A 23078-nucleotide genomic window follows, 5' to 3' on the forward strand; every position below is an offset into this window, starting at 1 on the left:
TTTCTAGATATTTAGCCTACGTACTCAGAGGTATCAGAATATTTGAACTACCCACAAGGATCACCAGGATGTATAGGAAAAACCTTGCTGAGACTAAACTTTTGTGGGATTCTCATGCCCTGTCACCAGCTAGGGAAACAAAGCCTGCTTGTTCTTTGAACAGTCAGAAGAAATAAATTATCCAAAGATGTTACTCCCCCCAATCCTGGAAACACCTTGGGGAGACTCTATATTGACATCACAGACACTAAAACAGCCTGGGAATAGATGGTAGAATATCCACTATTTTTTTATTATTTAATAATTAAAAAAAAGAATATCCACTACGTCACTGTGATCTATAAACAGGGAATTCAGCACTGTAGCCATTGAACCACCTACTGGCACAACAACAGAAGTCATACTAAATTTGTAGGTTGACAAATGTAACATAAACAATGACATTAAAACAACAAATGACCAGGCAGTCACATATATGGAGAAAATGAAAAAGACTGAGTTTAGAAAACTCATTATGAAGTCTGTAAAATAAACTAAGCTTAACATACAGACACAAAATCAGGAACTCAGATCATTTCACTAAGGAGTTACAAAATACAGAAAGAAAACTCTAAACAGAGCTGCAGGGCTTGAAGGATATTTATTTATTTATTTATTTGCCTCCAGGGTTATCACTGGGGCTTGGTGCCTGCACTATGAATCCACTGCTCCTGGAAGTTATTTTTTCCTTTTTGTTGCTCTTGTTGTTTATCGCTGTTGCTATTGTTGTTGTTGGATAAGACAGAGGGAAATCGAGAGATGAGGGAGGAGAGAAAGATAGACACCTGCAGACCTGTTTCACCACCTGTGAAGCAACTCCCCTGCAGGTGGGGAACAGGGGCTCAAGCCGGGATCCTTAGTCCAGTCCTTGCACTCTGCACCATATGCACTTAACCCGCTTCGCTACTGCCCAGCCCCCAGAGGATACTTTCAATGTAGTTGAGGCTCAGGTACCAGGCCTAGGAAATAGATTAAATCAGGTTGAGGAGAAAATATCTACACCCACCAGACTCTGGGAACTGAAAGTTGTTGGAGAGGGAATATTTAGAAAAAATGAAGCACTTTTTTTTTTGGGAAATAGCAGACTGCAAAAAGAAAGTAAAATGTGAGTTATTGGAATTCCCTGAGGAAGAAGAGGAGGAGCAGAGAATACATTCAAAGAAATCATAGCAGAAAAAGTTCCACACCTGGACATAACAGCTCAAGAAGCTAAATAAACATCTATGTTCCTGAATCCAAAATGGCACATACCAAAGTACATCATAGTAGAACCAAAAACAAAAGAGAAGGAAAAATATTACAAGCTTCTAGGAAAAGGAAGGAATAACATACAGAAATAGTACCAACAGGCACTCATCAGATCTTTAATGAATTTATTTATTTATTCATGAGAAAGATAGGAGGAGTCCCCACCTGCAGGGGGAAGCTTCACCAGTGGTGAAGCAGGGTTGCAGGTGTCTCTCTGTCTCTCTCTCCCTCTCTATCTCTTATCCCTTCTCGGTTTCTCTCAGTCTCTAGCCAATAATAAATAAACAAATGACTTTTTAAAAAAGATAGATAGGGAGAGAGAGAGAGAGAGAGAGAACCAGACATCACCCTGGTACATGTGCTGCCAGGGATTTAACTGGGGAACTCATGGTTGAGAATCCAATGCATTATCCACTGTGCCACCTTCTGGACCACCACTCATCAGATTTCTCATCACAAACCTTAAAGGCAAGGAGGAAGTGGAATGGCATATTCAAAGTTTTAAATGATAATAACTGCCAGCCACAAACACTCTATTGTGCTAAATTATCCTTCAAGTATGAGTAGTAAAGCTCTTCTCAAAATTCAGAAACTGAAGGAATTCACTATTAATAACCCTGCCTTGCAAGAGTTACTGAGAGAAGTCCCACATGAAAAGAGGAAGCAAAGAAATTACAACTTTAAATGAAAGTCAGAGTAGTAGAATTTAACTAGAATCACAACACGAAAAATCATAGAGAAAGGGAAAGAGCAATTGGGGCTGAACAATATAGTCAAATGTTGGTAAAACAAGACCAACTTAAAAAAAAAGTTTGTAGATGTTGTACATTAGACACAATACTCATTATAAGCACAAAACAAACTATAGCACAGAAACAAATATATATGGCAAGACTATTATATAAAACAATCCACATAAAGTAACAAGCAGAAGCAAATAGGAAAAGAGTCAACAAGAAAAAAAAACGACCTCAGAATAAAAATTAGAATTATGGGGAGTCAGGCAAAGGTGCAGTGGGTTAAGGGCACGTGGCGCCAAGCACAAGGACCACTGTAAGGATCCCGGTTTGAGACCCCGGCTCCTCGCCTACAGGGGAGTAGATTCACAGGCTTCGGTGAAGCAGGTCTCCAGGTGTCTATCTTTCTCTCCCCTTCTCTGTCTTCCCCTCCTCTCTCAATTTCTCTCTGTCATATCCAACAACAACAACATCAATAACAATAAGTACAACAATAATAAAAAAAAACAGCAAGGGCAATAAAAGGGAAAAAACTAGAATGACTATGAGCAAACAGCATTTATCAGTAATCATCTCAAATGTGAATAGTTTCGGTTCACCAATAAAACGATTCGACATGATGGGAGTTGGACAGTAGTGCAGTGGTTAAGTGCACATGGTGTGAAACACAAGGACCGGTGTAAGGATCCTGGTTCGAGCCCAGGTTCCTCACCTGCAGGGGGATCGATTCACCAGTGGTGAAGCAGGTCTGTAGGTGTCTACCTTTCTCTCCCCCTCTCTGTCTTCCCCTCCTCTCTCCATTTCTTTCCGTCCTATCCAACAACAATGACATCAATAACAACAATAATAATAACCACAATATTGTTAAACAACAAGGGCAACAAAAGGGGGGAAAAAGTAGCCTCCAGGAGCAGTTGATTTGTGGTGCAGTAGGTACCAAGCCCCAGCAATAACCCTGGAGGCAAAAGAAAAAAGATTCAACGTGACTGAATGAATTAAAAAGCAAGATGTATCTAAATCTATGTCTTCAGGAAACAAACATCTGAAAGACAAAGAGAAGCTTCACCTGATAGGATGGAACAAGATGCTCCAAGTGAATAATACAGAAAAAAGGGTAGTAACAGCTACTCTGCTATAAAATAAAATAGACTTTCAGGCAAAAAAAGATGATAACAGACAGAGTTGGGCAATACATATTGGTCAGGAAACTTCCTAGAGATCCTTTGGCCAACTACCCTATATAAAAGCACACCTGTTACTCTGTAAACACTTCTCATGTTGTTGTTTTCTTTTAGCATACCCACAACCTTACATTATATTACATTTAAAAATATTTTATTAATTTGTTCTTTTAATTAATTAAAGACACAGAGAGAAAGATACAGAAGGAGGAGGAGAGAGAGAGTGACTAGAGCACTGTTTTACTGTAGCTTATGATGGTGCTGGAGACTGAACCTGAGACTGCAGAGGATAGGAGGAGAAATAAAGTTGGAGATGAAGCAGAGGACCCGGCTAGGGAGTTAGCCTGCTATACTACATACAGATGTAAACAATGCAACAGAAAGACATAACCATCATCAATGTATACAGTCCCAATATGAGTGCACCCAAATATATAAAACAAGGATTTAATGACGTCCAGGGGGACATCCACAGCAATACAATAATACTAACAGATTTTAACAAAGACTGGATGGTGGTGCACTTGGTTGAGCACACACATTACAGTGCACAAGCACCCAGGTTCAAGCCTGCAGTCTCCACCTATAGGAGGAAAACTTCACAAACTTCACAACCAGTGAAGCAGTAATTCAGAGTTCTCTCTCTCTCCCTCTCTCTCTCTCTCTCTCTCTCTCCTACCTCCTTCCCTTTTAATTTATCTCTGTCTCTATCTATGATTAATTACAAACACACTACTCACAGCAAGAAACAGATCATTGGGATAAAAAAATCATCAAGTAAATAAAGGTTTTAAATTAAGTCAAAGATGAGACAAACTTAGCAGATATATTCAGAACCTTTCATTCCCCCAAAGAAAAGAGTATGCATTATTTCAAGTGCATATTAAATATTTCCAAGGATTGTCCATGTTTTGGGGCACAAAGACAGCTTTAATAAATTTAATATTTAAATCATAAAATTTCCTGACCATGAGATGGTGAGATTAGACATTAACTAAGAGAAAGAAAGAAAGAAAGAAAGACACCCAAAATATGGAAACTGAACACTACACTTCTGAATAACACCTGGATCACTGAAGATATCAAAAGAGAGCTTAAAAATTACTTGGATACCCTGGGTCCATACTCCCAGAGGGATAAAGAATAGGAAAGCTATCAGGGGAGGAGATGGGATACAGAGTTCTGGTGATGGGAATTGTGTGGAGTTGTACCCTTCTTATCCTATGGTTTCTGTCAGTGTTTCCCCAACAAGGAGGAAATAATTTTGACCAATCTCCACTAGCTTATGACGCTCCGAAAGCAAACAGGACCTAGTTTCAGGTGGGAAACACCCTTTTTATAAATAAAAATTTTTTAAAAACTTGAATAATAGTGAAAATAGAGAGACCAACTACCATGCTCTGTATGGTGTAGCAAAAGCTGTCCTAAGAGGAAAGTTTTGAGCAATACAGGCCCATACTATCAAGCAGCAAAGATCTCAAAGAATTTAACATCACAACTGAGTCAACTTGAAGAGAAGCAACAAAGAAACCCAAGTCAGCAGGGGGAAGGAAATAGTCAAAATCAGAGCAGAAATAATGGAATGGAGACCAGAAAAAATGATACAAAAGATTAATGAAAGCATAAATAAAAAAGATAAAATACAGGCGAGACTCACAAAAAAGAAAAAGAATTCTGTGAGAAAAAATAATCAGGAACAAGAGTTGAAATTACAACCGAAGATGGGGAGATACAAAGAATCATATGTGAATACTGTGAACAATATTATGTAAATACATTGGACAACCTAGATGGCATGGATGCATTTCTAGAATTATACCTCCTGCCAAGTTTACTTGAAGAGGAAGTAGGTAGTTTAAATAGACCAATCACTGGTATAGAAATTGAATTAGTAATCATCTTCTTTCCAAGTATAAAAGCCCAGGTTCAGATGACTTTACTAATGAATTCTGTATGATTTTCAAAGAAGAAATAACACTGGTTCTCCTCAAAGTCTACCAGAAAAGTGAAGAGTGGCAATCAGTTTCAAACAGGTTCCATTAGGTTAACATCAGTATTACCCCCCAAACAAGGAAGGACTTCACCAAAATAGAAAACTGTACTACACAACACAGCTGTTAAAAATGATGAAGTTTCCTTCTTTGCTTCCTCTTGGACATTAAGCGACATGAGCAAAAAAGAGAAAGACTAATACCAGATGATCTCACGTATAGGTGAAACTTTAGAAACAAGACCAGAAAAAGGAAAACACAAACTGCAACTTGGACTGAGTAGGAATTATTGCACCAAAGCAAAAGTTTCTGGGGAAGGAGGTGTGATTCTGTTTGGGAAGATGTGGAAATGGACTTAGGGCTACCAATGTGCCTGTATCAACAACCTTATTGTACCATTAACCTCACCAAAAATGAAAGAAAAGAAGAAAAGAAAAGAAAAGAAAAGACCAGTCCTATATGACTATCAGAAGAGAAGATAGGGGCGGGGGAGATGGCATAATGGTTATGCAGACAGACTTTCATGCCTGAGACTCCAAAGTGTCAGGTTCAATCCCCCGCACCACCATAAGCCAGAGCTGAGCAGTGCTCTGGTGTTTCTCTCTCTCTCTCTCTCTCTCTCTCTCTCTGCAACTCTCTCAGAAATAAAATAAATAAAATTTTAAAAAAAGAGAGAAGAGAAGATAATTTTCAACGATAGTGGTTTTGTGTGTCTTTGGGGGCATGTCAAAACATTTGCATTATCACAAAAGAAATATGATGGCTAGCTAGCAACGGGATTCATTCTGCAACAGATAAGGAGAGGCTGAGAAAAGAAGCAATGCATAAATTTACTCATTTATCAAGTCTGTTCTTAAAACTGACTCAGCCATCTCCTTCCCCAAAGACCTCTTCCTTTGGGATGTTTGATTGAAATTGGGTGATCCAATTTCCTTCTTCCTCTTTTCCTAATCTCTATCTACTGTTCTAGCTCCTAATCTCCAGACACTGGAAAAATAAAGGATATATTTGGGTTGTCAGAAAAGTTATGACACATTTTTTTTTATTGTTGGGTTTGTATTTTTCTCTCCTGTTATTGTGTTGTGTGAGTACAAGCCACACTAAAGTCTTTTCACAAATGTAGTAACAAACTTCAGAAAATACAATAGTAACTGAAGCAAAGATTAATGCAGTTCAACCAAAACAGGTTAGCCAAGCAACACCTTCATTTCAAATATAAAGAAAAAGAAAAAGAAAAAAAGACAAAGCAAGAATATACAATTACAAAACTCAACTGTCAACTATAAAGTCTAGAGATAGTAAGAAGAGAAAGGGAAAAGAGAGAGAGAGAGAGAGAGAGAGAGAGAGAGAGAAAGATTCCACTCCAAGTCAGACTTCTTCCACAAGGTAATTCACAAATGATTGTCAGTGAACAAAGAAAAAAAAAAAGAAGCAAAAGGAAAGAGAGTTTTCAAAGCAGCTAGGAGGAAAGAAAAAGAAAATTGGAGAAAAGAAAGAGAAGCAAGTTCCTCCCACAATGGATAGCACACCCAATCACTTATAATGGACAAGCAACAACAGTTAATTTTGGTCAATTTAAATAGACAAACAATAATAATAACAACAACAACAATAATGAACCCTGTCAGCCTTCAGATTAAACCACTCCAGATTGGTTGCACACAGCTTTGCCCCCTTCCTAAACAAAGCAAACAATTACAAGAAGCAACTATCAAACAAACTCAAGAAGTAGGGGGAAGAAAGACAGGTAATCTAACTAATGCAAGACTGAAGCTGACTGGTCAGGAATTCGGTCGCTCAGAGCTCCAGCCGCCTTCAAAAAAAAAAATCAAAGCACAAGGACCAGCATAAGGATCCTGGTTTGAGCCCTGGCTCCCCACCTAGAGGGGAGTCGCTTCACAAGATGTGAAGTAGGTCTGCAGGTGTCTGTCTTTCTCTCCCCCCTCTGTCTTCCCTTCCTCTCTCCATTTCTCTCTGTCCTATCAAGCAACGACAACAACAATAATAACTACAACAATAAAACAACAAAGGCAAAAAAAGGGAATAAATAAAATTTAAAAAGAAAAGAGCTTTTGCTTGGGGAAATATCCCCCCTTCTTTGGATGATATTCCTGCTGAGCCAGGAATCTTGATAAATAAATTATCTGAAGAGACTTCCAGAGGCGAGGCTACGGAGCAGCAGCAGCTGTGTATTTTTCCTCTCTTCTCCCGGGTCAACGAGGAATACCAAAGGAGACACCTGGGACCTCAACAAGAAGGACTTCAGGAACCCACCAAATCACCGGTGAGTGCAAACACATATGACTCATGGACAGAGAGGAGCCTAGGGAGAGATTAAGTCACTGGTAACAGTCTGCAGTTTACCAGTTGAGACACCACCTCCAGTCTGTTTCACCAACAAAAAGATGGCTGAAGGGAGGAGAGGACTCCCCTAAGAATCACTAAATGCAACTTTGAGTCTCCATTGCTACTGCCCTCAGAATCTGGAGCAGTGAGTGGAGGCCCTGTGCTGACACCAGGATACAGAGAACTACGGAGGAAACTCAGGAGAAGATCTATACCTCAGTGCCTTAGTGGTGTGGCTGTGAGAGCCTCTTTGCATAACCACTGGCTTATCTCTGCCACACCTTGCTTCATCCCTTGGTCAGTAGTCAGGGATTAATCTAAGAAGCCTACTTAGCCCAATCCAAACCAAATAATATTGCATCCGCCGATCACAACCTAACCAAAGAGACGATTGCCATCTCAACATGCTTCACCTCAGACTGTATCCAGAGACTTCACGTGTGGAATGACAACCCTTCAGCTTCATTACTCGGGTGAGACCTTTCCTTTAATAGTACACTCTAATTTCATCTCAGGTAGTTCACTTTCTAACAAAGTCCCATAACCTAGATATACACCAGTTTCTGTGAGAGAGAGCTTATGTGCACACGTATCCATAAACTACTGCAAAATATATACCTGAAAGCAGGATTACACTAGAGTTTGCAGTGAGTACCTCCCTAACACTTCCTCTCCACTATTCCAAGTTTGGGATCCATGATTGCTCAACAAATTGTTTGGCTTCATATGTTAACTCTCTTTTCAATCACCAGGTTCCAGATGCCACCAGGATGCTGGCTAGGCTTCCCTGGATTGAAGACCCCACCAATGTGTCCTGGAGCTCAGCTTCCCCAGAGACACACCCTACTAGGGAAAGAGAGAGGCAGACTGGGGGTATGGACTGACCAGTCAACGCCCATGTTCAGTGGGGAAGCAATTACAGAAGCCAGACCTTCTACCTTCTGCAACCCTCAACGACCCTGGGTCCATGCTCCCAGAGGGATAGAGAATGGGAAAGCTACCATGGGAGGGGGTGGGTTATGGGGATTGGGTGGTGGGAATTGTGTGGAGTTGTACCCCTCCTACCTTATGCTTTTGTTCACTAATCCTTTCATAATAAAACATTTAAAAATAAAAAAAAGAAGCCTACTTAGAGTTTAAAAGCCCTCAGGCTCCTATAGCCTACAGGGAAGAAAGAGAACAAAAGAGGCTTTTAAGCCACTGTTCTCTAACTCAGGGATTAAAATAAAACTGAAACAACTGAAATTTCCACAACTGTGAACCCTTTAATTACATTACTTAGACACAAGTCAATCCAGGCAAGAGTGATCAGGAATTTGAAATGGACTGAGAGAGGGACTTCATAAAATACTATATAAAATGGTTAAACCAACAAGAAGAAATATTGGAGAAATGAACCAGGACAAGTGTTCAGCTAAAAGCCCCACAAAGGGTGAAGCACAAAATAATGAGGTCAACATCCAAGCACAAGTTGAGGAAATAATCACAGGAGTAAGTAAAGAGTTTGAAAGAATTGTCATCAGAAATGCAGAAACAACCAATGAGACTCTGGAAGAAAACACTAATTATCACAAAGTTATTAGAGAACTGAAAGATGAAATAGTTGAGCTAAGAACACAACTAGCTGAACAAGCTACAACAGTATTAGAAATCATTAAAGTTAGGGCAGAAATCAATAATAGTGAAAATAAGAAAATAATACAAAAGATCAACAAAAGTAAATGTTGGTTCTTCGAAAGAGTAAGCAAAATTGACAAACCTTTAGCCAGACTCACAAAACAAAAAAGGGAGAAGACCTAAATAAATCTGATACTAAATGAAAGAGGAGATATCACAACAGACACCGCAGAAATTCAACATATCATGCGAGGCTTCTATGAACAACTATATGCCGCCAAGCTAGAGAACCTGGAAGAAATGGACGATTTCCTAGATACCTACCAATTTCCAAAACTAAGTAAAGAAGAAGTAGATAAGATGAATAGGCCCATCACAGCTAATGAAATTGAAATAGTTATCAAAAATCTTCCCAAGAATAAAAGTCCTGGACCAGATGGTTTACAAATGAATTCTAAAAAACCTTCAAAGAAGAACTAATACCTTTACTTTTAAAAGTCTTCAGGAAGATTTAAGACACTGGAATACTCCACTCCAGCTTTTATGAAGCCATCATCACTCCAATACCAAAAGCAGACAGGGACACAACCAAAAAAGAAAACTACAGACCAATATCTCTGATGAACATAGAAGCTAAAATATTGAACAAAATTTAGCTAACCGGATACAGCAGTATATTAAAAAGATTGTTCATCATGACCAAGTGGGGTTTATCCCAGGGATGCAAGGTTGTTTTAATATACGTAAATCAATCAATGTGATCCACCACATCAACGAAAGCAAGACCAAAAACCACATGGTCATATCAATAGATGCCGAGAAAGCCTTTGACAAAATACAGCATCTCTTTATGATCAAAACACTACAAAAAAAGGGAATAGATGGAAAGTTCCTAAAGACAGTGGAGTCTATATACAGCAAACGTACAGCCAACATCATACTCAATGGCGAAAAACTGGAAGAATTTCTTCTCAGATCAGGTACTAGACAGGGCTGTCCACTATCACCATTATTATTCAACATAGTGTTGGAAGTTCTTACCAACAATCTTAGCAATCAGGCAGGAGCAAGGAATTAAACGGATACAGATTGGAAGAGAAGAAGTCAAACTCTCCCTGTTTGCAGATGACATGATAGTATACATAGAAAAACCTAAGAAATCCAGAAAGAAGCTTTTGGAAATCATCAGGCAGTACAGTAAGGTGTCAGGCTACAAAATTAACATTCAAAAGTCTGTGGCATTCCTCTATGCAAACACTAAGTTAGAAGAATCTGAAATCCAGAAATCAGTTACTTTTACTATAGCAACAAAAACAATAAAATACCATGAAGTAACCTAACCAAAGAAGTAAAAGACTTGTATGCTGAAAATAATGAGTCGCTACTCAAGGAAATTGAAAAAGACACAAAGACATAGAAAGATATTCCATGTTGATGGGTTGGAAGAATTAACATCATCAAAATGAATATACGGCCCAGAGCCATATACAAATTTAATGCTATCCCCATCAAGATCCCAAACACATTTTTAGGAGAACAGAACAGATGCTACAAATGTTTATCTGGAATTGCCAATCTTGAGAAGAAAGAACAAAACTGGAGGCATAACACTCCCAGAAGACATAACACTCCCAGATTTCAAATTGTATTATAGGGCCGTTGTCATCAAAACTGCTTGGTACTGGAATAAAATTGAGAGCCCAGAAGTAATCCCCCATACCTATGGACATCTAATCTTTGAAAGGTGCCCAAACTATTAAATGTGGAAAGATGAGTCTCTTCAACAAACGGTGTTGGAAACAATGAGTTGAAACATGCAGAAGAATGAAACTGAACCACTATATTTCACCAAATACAAATGTAAATTCCAAGTGGATCAAGGAGTTTGATGTTAGACCACAAACTATCAGATACTTAGAGTAAAATATTGTCAGAACTCTTTTCTGCATAAATTTTAAAGACATCTCCAATGAAACTAATCCAGTTACAAAGAAGACTAAGGCAAGCATAAACCTATGGGACTACATCAAATTAAAAAGCTTCTGCACAGCAAAGGAAACCACTACCCAAACCAAGGGACTCCTCACAAAATGGGAGAAGATCTTTACATGCCATACATCAACCAAGACGCTAATAGCCAAAATATATAAAGAGTTCACCAAACTCAACAAGAAAACACATAACCCCATCCAAAAATGGGGAGAGGACATGAACAGAATATTCACCACAGAAGAGATGAAAAAGGCTGAGAAACACATGAAAAATGCTCCAAGTCTCTGACTGTCAGAGAAATGCAAATAAAGACAACAATGAGATACCACTTCACTCCTGTGAGAATGTCATACTTCAGAAAAGGTAACAGCAGCAAATTCTGGAGAGGTTGTGAGGGCAAAGGAACCCGCCGGCACTGCTGGTGGCAATGTAAATTGGTCCTACCCCTGTGGCGAACAGTCTGGAGAACTCTCAGAAGGCTAGAAATGAACCTACCTTATGATCCTGCAATTCCTCTCCTGTGGATGTATCCTAAGGAACCCAACACACCCATCCAAAAAGTTCTGTGTACACATATGTTCTTAGCAGCACAATTTGTAATAGCCAAAACGTGGAAGCAACCCAGGTGTCCAACAACAGATGAGTGGCTGAGCAAGTTGTGGTATATATACACAATGGAATACTACTCAGCTACAAAAAATGGTGACTTCAACATTTTCAGCTGATCTTGGATGGACCTTGAAAAATTCATGTTAAGTGAAATAAGTCAGAAACAGAAGGATGAATATGGGATGATCTCACTTTCAGGCAGAAGTTGAAAAACAAGATCAGAAGAGAAAACACAAGTAGAACCTGAACTTGAATTGGCGTATTGCACCAAAGTAAAAGACTCTGGGGTGGGTGGGTGGGAGAATACAGATCCAAAAAGGATGACAGAGGACCTAGTGGGGGGTGTATTGTTATATAGAAAACTGGGAAATGTTATGCATGTACAAACTATTGTATTTACTGTCGAATGTAAAACATTAATTCCCCAATAAGGAAATTATATATATATATTAGCTCTACAAGAGGCCAACCAGGAGCAGCTGTCTGCCTCACTCCTCTGGTGTGGGGGCTGGTCTTGGAGGGAGTGTAGCACAGAGAGAAATAGCAAAACCCAAAACCACCAGCCCAATCCGTGTTTCCTTCGTCCTTTTTGGCCTCCATTTGCCAGCCCAAGGGTGGGTTATAGGGCTCTTCCTTGGTTCCACCCTCACCCCCCTGCTGCACTCCTCCACCACTGTCTCAGAAATTCTACTCTCACCTGAAATTCCCAGGTTTAAAGCAGCCTCCTTGCAGAGCTCACACCAGGTGTTGTCTCCAAGCTGCCATCTTGGATCCTCCCCTACACATTTTCCTATAGAAAATCATAGACAAACAAGTTGTAAGTTTCTCAACAATCCAGTAGAACCCTTACAAGTTTATATAGATCCCACAACTCCTCTACTATTTTGGCTTTTTCCTTCTAGCGTCCAGGACACTAGAGGGAACATGCCCATTATAGTAGATATTGTAAAGGGAAGCTTAACTCCTTGTCCTAGTGTCTACAGACTACAGTCTATCTAAAAAAATGGCCAACTGGACATGGGTGACATTTATATAAGAATAAGGGCTACTAATCATATATTATATTCACATTTTCCCAGCCTAAATACTATCCTGGTTTCTATATCTCTAAATTCAACACACTTTACAACAGCTGATTCTGTTTTATTATTATTGTTATTTTGTGTATGTATGTGTTCCTCTAAGCCCTGGTTTCCAGTTCCTTTTCATTTCAACCTGGAGAAAATAATACACAAGATTTCACTGAAATGCCTTTATACTGATCTTAGGTTCTCAATCACAATCTCAAGGACTTATACTGGATCCAATATGTAGGTGAGTAGCTCTGCTGTTTACATGCTATCTTCTCAAGAGGGCTTTCTGTATTTCTCAGAAATTGGGAAAAGGACACATAGTTTTCTGAGGATAAATAACTGTTTTATTTAACTAATGTCCACTATGTAAGCCATAGTGTTAATCTAAGGAGGCAAATATTTCTTAGCAGACAGAATTATAGCCGTTCAAAACTACTTTTCCTGGGAAGTGGGCGGTAGCACAACGGATTAAGTGGCGTGAAGCACAAGGACCTGCGTAAGGATCCCGGTTTGAGCCCCTGGCTCCCCACCTGCAGGAGAGTCACTTCACAGGCAGTGAAGCAGGTCTGCAGGTGTCTCTCTTTTTCTACCCCTCTCTGTCTTCCCCTCCCTTCTCCATTTCTCTCTGTCCTATGCAACAACGACAATAATAACTACAACAATAAAACAACAAGGGCAACAAAAGGTGAAATAAATAAATAAATAGAATTATTTTTGAAAACCTTCTTTTCCTCTATAACCAAAATAAAATATAAAGGATTTATAGTATATTGCAACTGATGGATTATTAACTTTCCTGATTTAGCTGCCATCACTGTAACATGGCTAAAAATAGCATTCCTTGAGCTGCTGTGGTAAGTCACTACAGAACTAGCCTTTCACATACTCAAGGCTAATATTCAGTATTCTCATTCTCAGGCAACCTTGTTAGTCTGTCGTTTATCTGTGTATACATAAAAGTGGTGAGCAAGTTGGTGGGGTTTCATCTCAGAAAATTAAGGAAATGAGGAATTCACTCACTAGAGACATTTATCTCTACTATATAGCTAGCATATCAGGTTTTTTCCTTGGGCCAGTAGCTGCAGTTGCTAACATTCAGGCCCCTATTCAACTTAACTCTTCAGTAGTTCAGTATCTTCTCACCAACAGCACCCAAAGATTCTCTGCTCTCAAACATATTTCCTATGAACTGTTGTTTCTGCCCTCGTATCACTGCATATAGGGGTTCTACTCTTTAAAAGTTCAGATATAATCTAGACATATTCAGATATAACCATGAAATTAATCCTTTGAAGGTGCACAATCTGGGCCAGTAAAATAGCTCACTTGGATAGTGCACCACTGCTTTTCCATGTGTGCAACACAAGTTCAAGTCTTACCCCACTGCATTAAAGGAAACCTCGGTCTTGAGGTCCCTTAACAATCTCAATCTCTCAATCTCTCTCTCTCTCTCTCTCTCTCTCTCTCTCTCTCTCTCTTTCTCTCTCCTCCCTCCCTTCATCTGAAAATATCATCTTGGAGTAGTGAAACTCAGTGATGATTTACAAAAAAAACCTACACAATTCAGTGTTTGTTTTTATTGTAGCCACAAAATGACACAACTATCACCATTATGTGATTTCCAATTTCCTCATTCCCCCTACCCTAACAAGCCCATATGCATGAGTGGCCACTTTTCATTACCCTTTCTTCCCAACCATTGGTTGTAATTAATTGACCTTCTGTCTCTATAGATCTACAATCTGGACAACTCATGTTAATTGAATCAAACAATGTGTAACCTTTTGTGGCTGGCTTTATTTTCTTTCTTTTTACTTGTCACTGGGGCCTCATCGGCTCTTTATGCCTGCATGATTCCATATCCATGACTTCTGACCACTCCTGAAAGACTGTTTTTTTAAGTTTATTTTCAAATACAGGGTGAAAGGGAGAAGGAGGAGAAGGAGAGGCAGAGGGAGGGAAAAGGAGGGAGGAAGGAAGAGGGAGAGGGAGAGGGAGAGGGAGAGGGAGAGGGAGAGAGAGAGAGAGAGAGAGAGAGAGAGAGAGAGAGAGAGAAGGAGAGGGAGAGGGGATACGTGAGAGAGACTGCAACAGCAGTGCTTCACAATTTATGAAGTTTTTCCTTCATTTGGTGCTCCCATGTGTTAACTAGGGGCTGAAACCCAAGTCCTCATACATCTCCCTCCCCACTCAGTGACAGGCTTCTTTTTTCCATTTAACTTTTTTTGCCACCAGAGTAATCCAGTTCACTGCCTGCAGTATGACCAACACTGCTCCTGGAAGCCAATTTTTCTTTTTCTTCTATTGGGGTAAGGGAGACGGAGAGATACCTGTTGCACTGCTCCACAATTTGTGAAGTTCCACCCCTGAAAATGAAGACCTAAGGCATGAAACTTTGTACATGGTAACATGTACACTCTTCTGGGTGCACAAGCACCTAGCCCCTTCTTTTAAATGCTATTTTCCCACTTTATTGGGGGATAATAGTCTGTGATATTGTCATTGACACATAAGTACAACCTCTCATATCACCATGATAGGTGTCTACAAGACAATCTGTCCTTCAACCTAGGTCTTTTTCTATCATCATACGACAGGATTCCAGAGCCCCTCCACCCCATCCTATCTCTTTCCCTCCTTCCCCAGAGTCCTTTGCTACGATGTAATACACAAACCCCAGTCCAAGTTTCACCTTATGTTTTCCCTTACTATCTGTACTTATTAAGTTTTATCTATGAATGAAATCATCTGATATTTGTCCTTCTCTTTCTGCCTTACGTCACTCAACATTATATATTCAGCTTTTGTCTATATATGACAAATGAGATGACTTTGTCATTTTAACAGCTGCATAGTATACCATTGTGCATGTACACCACAACTTTCTTTTTAAAACTTTTATTATTTCTATTTAGTCATTGGATAGTGAAAGTCATAAATTGAGAGGGCAGGGGAGATAGAAAAGAAGAGAGACAGAGAGACACCTGAAGCACTGCTTCACTCCTTGCAAAGCCTTCTTCCTTCAGGTGGGGACTGAGGCTTGAACCTGAGTACTTATGTATTGTAACATATGCACTCAACCAGGTACACCACCACTGGGCCCCACCACAACTTTCTGTCATTGAGCACTGGGTTTCCTCCAAGTTTGGGATATTATAAATCGTGCTTCTATGAATATAGGTGTGCGTAAGTCTCTTTGGATTGGTGTCTAATTCAAAACATTAAAGGGGCATCCATGTTGTAGTATGATTGAGTACTTCACTATATTTTCTTGCTAAGTAATATTCCAGTACATACATGTAACAATTTGTCTAACCATTCATCAAATGATGGATATTTGGCTTGTTTCCACATGCCCAAATTTGAATTATTTATAATTTATTTATAATCACTATAATTTGGATATGCAAGCACTATTTACCAAAAGCATATTAAATATACTTCCCTTCTCAAAGATAAATCAGCATAGCTAAGTGAACTTATAATGTTCACTTCAGTTTACCAGCTATCAAGGAAAACATATGCAGCCAGTAGAGTGTGCACATGACCATGTGCAGGACCCAGGTTCAAGCCCTTGATTCCCACCTGCAGGGGGAAAGTGCTTTCAAGTGGTGATGCTGTACTTCAGTCCTCTCTCTTTTTCTATCTTGACCTACCTCTCTGTCTCCCTTCTATCTCAATTTCACTTTTTCTATCAAAAGGAAAGAAAGAAAGAAAGAAAGAAAGAAAGAAAGAAAGAAAGGAAGGAAGGAAGGAAGGAAAGAAGAGGAAAATAATGTCTCTCAAGAGTGATGGATTTATTGAGTAGGCGTAGAGTTCCAGCAATAACCCTGATGAAAAAAAAATGGAAGAGGAGGAAAAGGAGAAAGGGGGTAGGTGGGCAGGAGGGAGGGGAGTGAGAGGAGGAAGACTTGAGGTATCCTTGGGACCAATAAAATCAGAATTTATATTCAATTAAAAAGATGAACAGGAGACATCAGGGAGGTGTGGTCATAGAGTAACAGGGAGTGGATTGGATCTCCCACCAAAACAACAAAGAAATACAGGATACCCAAACAGAATCTATCAACTACAACTGAAACGCCCATAGCCTTAGGTGGGTGTTTGTGTGGTTGGAGTAATAAGGGGCTCGACTGAAAGTCAAACACAATAAAGTAGAGCTCCAGGAGACAAGGTACTGTGCCATTTTGCCTCTACAAACAGTAAGCAGTGAGGGTAGTTCCCAGTGCTGGAGGAAAGAGAAAGGAACTTATGACCTCTTAATCTTTGTCTCTGGGGGTTATAGCCTTCTGAATTTAAAGCAAGGACACAACAAACAATATAGCATCTGCAACCATAATTTGGCTCATCCTGCCTCTACAGGACCTTGACCTCAATATGGAACAACAATGTTGGGAACTGCCCCAGATTCCGAAGGGAAACTGGGTCAACATACTATACCACTCCTGGAAGACTGGTACATAAATGTTAAATAACCAATACCAAGGCACATTATTGTAAATCCATCAAAACTCAGTAACAAGGGAAAAATTTACAAGCTGCTAGGGAAAGGAAAGTAGTCACATACAAGGGGTTGGACAGTCACACCGGGTTAAACGCATGTGGCACACAGCACAGCAAGAGGCTTAGGGACCCTGGTTCAAGCCCCCAGCTCCCCACCTACAGAGGGGTTGTTTCACAAGTGGTGAAGCAGGTCTTCAGGTGTCTATCTTTCTCTCCCCCTTCTCCCCTCCTCTCTTGATTTCTCTCTGTCCTATCCAACCACAATAACATCAATAATAACAATAGCAACAACAAGGGCAACAAAATGGGAAAGAAAACAGCCTCCAGGAGCAGTGGATTCATGGTGCAGGCACAGAGCCCCACCAATAACCATGGAGGCAAAAAGTAAAAAGAAAAAAAAGTTACATACAAAGGTAGAGTTATGAGACTTTTATCAGCTTTCTCTTCACAAATACTTGAAGCAAGGATAAAATGCAATGATATATTCAAATTACTAAAAGAGATGGAATTCCAGCCACAAATTTTGTATCCTACAAAATTAGCCTTTTTATAGAAACGAGAAATAAAGGTCTTTTCAAATATCCAAAATCTGTAGGAATTCATCATAATCAACCCAACCTAACAAGAATTATTGAACAGAATCCCACAAGACAGGAGGAAGCAAAGGAATAAACACTCTAAGTGAGGTGAACAGCAGAAGACAAGAACCAAGAACAAAATAGGAAAGAACACTAAAACAGGTAAGGGGAGGGAATTAAAGGACAAAGCAGCTCTATCAAATGTCTGTTAGTCAAGATCAATGTTAAAATACTTTTCTTAGGTACACAATGTTAGTTATTACATTTATGGTAACCACAAAACAAGGAACAGAGCTTTACATAAAGTACAAGAAAAATCAGTGAGGAACTCATCATAGAGACTCGTCCAGAACTTCAGGGAGGCTTGGATTATGGAGTAGCTGCCATAAGACTTATGCTCTCCCCAATACAACTTTTGTACACCACAAGAGATCAAATTGGACAAATAATCTACAGCTGAAAAAAATCTACAGCCTCAGGTGGGTGCCAGCATGCAAGGTTGGGGAAAACGGGAGTGGGCTGGAAGACAAAGTCGGTCAAAATAAGAGCTGTGGGGGGACAGCACTCGGCACTGACCCACACCATCTTGGACAGTAAGGCAGTTATCAGACTCCCCAGAAGAAAAGAAATTGGAGCTTAAAACCTCTCAATCTTTGACTCAGGGTTTTTATTGTTAGTATTATTATTTGTAAGTATTCACTTTTGTTTTTTCTCAGTCTGAGTTTAATACAAAGACAAAACTCAGCCCACAAGATAGCCCAAAACATCCCTCACTCCACCCACTGCCACAGATTCAAATAAGTGGAAAGCAAAGACCACAACAGCACCACCTGCTGGCCAACAATAGCCAACACCATACATCTGAAAGCAAAGAGGTAGACAGTTAAACAGCATGCCACATCACACAGAGAGAAGTAAATCAGACAAAATCCAAGAAATTCCAGATGCAGAGTCAATCAGAGACATACTATATAAAACTTATGAGACCTGTCAATGCTCATGTTCAGTGGGGAAGCAATTACAGAAACCAGACCTCCCACCTTCTGCACCCCATAATGACCCTGGGTCCATACTCCCAGAGGGATAAAGCATAGGGAAGCTATCAGGGGAGGGGATGAGAAACGAGTTCTGGTGGTTGGAATTGTGTGGATTTGTACCTCTCTTATCCTATGGTTTTTGTGTTTCCTTTTTATAAATAAAATTGGGGAAAAAGAAAGCATATGAGAACTCTATAAGAATATAAACATTTTACTTTGGAATTTGATAAGAAGCTACAAAGCGTGAAAGAAGAAGTCAAAGCAGAGTTCACTAAGCAGTTAAGCATCATGGAGGAAACATTTCAAACAGAACTGCAAAGACTGAAAGACATCTTTAATGCAGTTCAATCTCAGGTAGAAAGCCTAGGAAATAGACTCAAACATGCAGAAGAATGAATTTCCAATCTAGAAGGCACAATTAGCCCACTCTTTTAATTCAAAGATGAGGGAGACTAAAGGTTTAGAAAGAATGAAGCTACTCTCTGTGAAATTGTAGACTCCGTTAAAAGGTAGAATATATGAGTTATAGGGATACTTGAGGAAGTAGACCAGGTCAAAGGTCCAGAGGTAATTTTCAGAGAAATTTTAGATGAAAATTTCCTTCAGCTAGGAAATTCTCAGAACAGACCTATTTTGGAGTCAGATCAATCACCCAGGTTCACAAATCCAAAACGATCAACACCAAGGCACATTATCGTAAAATTATTAAAACTCAACGACAAGGAGAAAATTTTGCAGGCTTCTAGGGAAAGGAAAGATGTTACACACAAAGGGAGAAATATCAGACTCTCATTAGATTTTTCTTCACAAACCCTAGAGGCAAGAAGAGAGTGGAATGACATATTCAAGGCACTAAAGGAGAGGGAATTTCAGCTATGAATTTTGTGTCCTGAAAAATTATCCTTCAAATATGAGAGAGAAATAAAGGTACTCTCAAATATTCAAAAACAAAATGAGTTTGCCACAATCAACCCCACCTTACAAGAAATGCCAAATGGAGTCTTACAGGAAAGGAGGAAGCAAAGGAACACATGTTCTCAGTGAGGTGAACAGCAGTAGAATAGAAACAAAAACACACTAAAATATGAAAGAACAACAAGCAAATAGGGGAGGGAATTAAAAGACAAAGAAGCCCTATCAAATGTTTGTTCATCAAGATCAACTTAAAAAAGACTTTTCTAGATACACAATACTTGTTATTACACACATGGTAACCACAAAACAAAACAGAGAATAGAGATTTACAGAAAACACAAGAAAAATCAGTGAGGAATTCACTACAGAAACTCATCCACATAATAGGTTAGATAGAAACAAATGGACAAAGACTCAACAATTTAAACTCAAAACAAAAATCAAAATGGGCATAAGTAAACCACATATATCAGGAATCACCTTAAAAGTGAATGGCCTAAATTCACCTGTCAAAAGACTCAGAGTAGCTAAATGGATTAAAGAACAGGATCCATCAATTGTATGTCTTCAGGAAACACACATCCAAAGAAAAGACAAATGGAAACTGAATATAAGAGGTTGGAGAAAGATGTTCCAAGCTAATAACTCACAAAAAGGGCAGGGACAGTTATCCTATTCTCTGATAAAATGGATTTTCAGGCAAAGAAATTAATCAAAGACAGAGAAGGACACTACAAAATGGTTAAAGGATAAATCTAAAAAGAAGATATGACCATCATTAATATATATCTCCCCAACTTAGGAACACCCAAATATATAAAACAAACCCTTACTAAATTCAAGGGAGACATTGATAGCAACACAATAATAGTAGGAGTTTTCAGCACACCACTCACAGCAAGAGACAGACCATATGGACAAAAAAATCAACAGAGAAATAGCAAACTTAAATGAAACCATAACTGAAATGGACCTAATAGACATATACAGAACTTTCCATCCCAAAAGTAATGGATACACATTCTTCTTAAGTACACATGGAACATTTACAAGGATTGAACATATGCTGGGCCACAAAGACAATCTAAACAGATACGTAAATATTAAAATTATAAAATGCATCCTCTCAGACCATGAAGGCATGAAACTAGAAATCAACCAAAAAAGGAAAAGAAATTTCCCCAAAGCGTGGAGACTAAACAATATGCTGCTGAACAATAAATGGGTCATTGAAGAGATCAAAAAAGAAATTAAGCGTTATCTCAATACCAATGTAAATGAAGAAACCAGCTATCAGACCCTATGGAATGCAGGAAAAGCAGTGCTGAGGGGGAAGTTCATAGTAATACAGGCCCACATTAATAAACAGGAGAAATCACTAGTAAACCATCTAACAAGCCACCTCAATCAACTAGAAGTGGAGCAACAAAAAGAACCAACAGTCAGCAGGAGACAGGAAATACTCAAAATCAGAGCAGAAATCAATGAAATAAAAACAAGACCATCAGGAAGATTAATGAAACCAAGAGTTGGTTCTTTGAAAGAGTTGGTTCTTTTAAATAAACTAGATAAGCCACTAGCACTCACCAAGAGAAAAAGAGAGAATGCTATGGTAACGTCACTCAAAGACGAAAGAGATATTACAAGAGATGAGGTAGAGATTCAAAAGATTATGCAAGAATATTATGGATACCTGTATGAACCAAATTTGACAACTTAGAAGAAATGGGCACATTCTTAGAATCATACCCACTACCAACCTTGACACCAGAAGAAGTAGATAAACTTAACAGACCAATCACTAGTAATGAAATTGAAACAGGACTTGGACTTCCAGGGGGCGTGCAGACTTCCACTCTCCCTCATACAACTATCGTACACAAGAGATCGAATTGGACATATAATCTACAGCTGAAAAAAATCCGCAGCCTCAGGTCATGCCACCTTCCAAACACCGGGCTTCAGATGCTACCATGACTCCACCTCGACTTCTCTGGGCAGATGATCTCACCAATATTTCCTGGACCCTCACATCTCCAGAGCTGTGGTTCACTAGGGAAAGATAAAAACAGGCTGGGGGTATGGATTGACCTGTCAAAGTCCATGCTCAGTGGAAAAGCAGCTACAGACGCCAGAACTCCTACCTTCTACTCCCCATAAACAACTTTGATCCATACTCCCAGTGGGGGAGGAGTGATAGGATGAAGACAAGAGGTCTCTTCATTCCAGCTCCATCAGCACCCAGAGAGAGAAGGAAAAGGAGAGGGGCATATGGAGGTAGTTATGATGTCATGAGTGGCTTAGAGGGAAAGAGAGGAGTGAATCAGAAAAAGAAGAGGCAACTATGTATAAATGTGGACAGATAGTTGTAGAGAAGATGGATGGCCCATGTCTAAAAATTTAGGGGAACAGTGGTGGATTGCAGTGGGGAGAGTGAAGATTCAGAACTCTGGTGGTGGGACTGGTGTAGATTCAAACCCCTGTTGACATGTTCTTCTGTAATATAGAAATATAAAAAAGAAACTCATCCACAAAAAAGGTCAGATAGATATAAATGGGCAAAGGATCAACAAACTCAAAACAAAAATCAGAATGGACATAAGTAAACCACACATATCAATAATCATCCTAAATGTAAATGGCCTAAATTAACCTGTCAAATGACTCACAGTAACTAAATGGATTAAAGAACAGGATCCATCCATTATATATCTTCAGGAAACACACTGTGTCAACAAAAAGGAAGATAAAAATCACACAATTATATCAACTGATGCAGAAAAGGCATTTGACAAGATCCATTGCCCACCTATGAAAAAACCCTCCAGAAACTTGGAATGAAAGGAAAATTCCTCAACATAATAAAAGGTATATGTGATAAGCCCATGGCTAACATCATAGTCAACAGGGAAAAACTGAAAGCTTTTCCCCTAAAATCAGGAACTAGGTAAGGATGCCCACTCTCACCACACTGATTCAACATAGACCTAGAAGTTCTGTTGATTGTCATCACAATCAGGCAAGAAAGAAATATCAAAGGACTCCAAATCAGAAAGGATGAAATTAAACTATCATTGTTTGCAGATATGTTGCTGTAACTAAAGGACCCCAGAAACTCTGCAACAAAACTACTGGAAATCATCAGTAAATTCAGTAAAGTAACAAATTATAAAATCAATACCCACAAATCTATGGAATTTCTCTACACAAAA

The 23078-nt window shown here is 39.2% G+C and overlaps 1 protein-coding gene across 1 annotated transcript in view; it reads right to left on the reverse strand.

Annotated features, from left to right (window-relative positions):
- VSIG1 (V-set and immunoglobulin domain containing 1) overlaps positions 1-14533 on the reverse strand; it is a 65922-nt gene extending 51389 nt beyond the window's left edge. Inside the window, exons 1-3 of the mRNA XM_060182655.1 lie at positions 14517-14533; positions 13977-14065; positions 12458-12550 (exon numbers count right to left, since the gene is read on the reverse strand). Of these exons, the coding sequence (XP_060038638.1) occupies positions 12458-12550; positions 13977-14065; positions 14517-14533 (199 nt within the window). The remainder of the gene's footprint in view (positions 1-12457; positions 12551-13976; positions 14066-14516) is intronic.
- Between the last annotated feature and the right edge of the window lie 8545 nt (positions 14534-23078).

Source organism: Erinaceus europaeus, chromosome X (genome assembly GCF_950295315.1).
Source record: "Erinaceus europaeus chromosome X, mEriEur2.1, whole genome shotgun sequence".
Lineage (NCBI taxonomy): Eukaryota > Metazoa > Chordata > Mammalia > Eulipotyphla > Erinaceidae > Erinaceus > Erinaceus europaeus.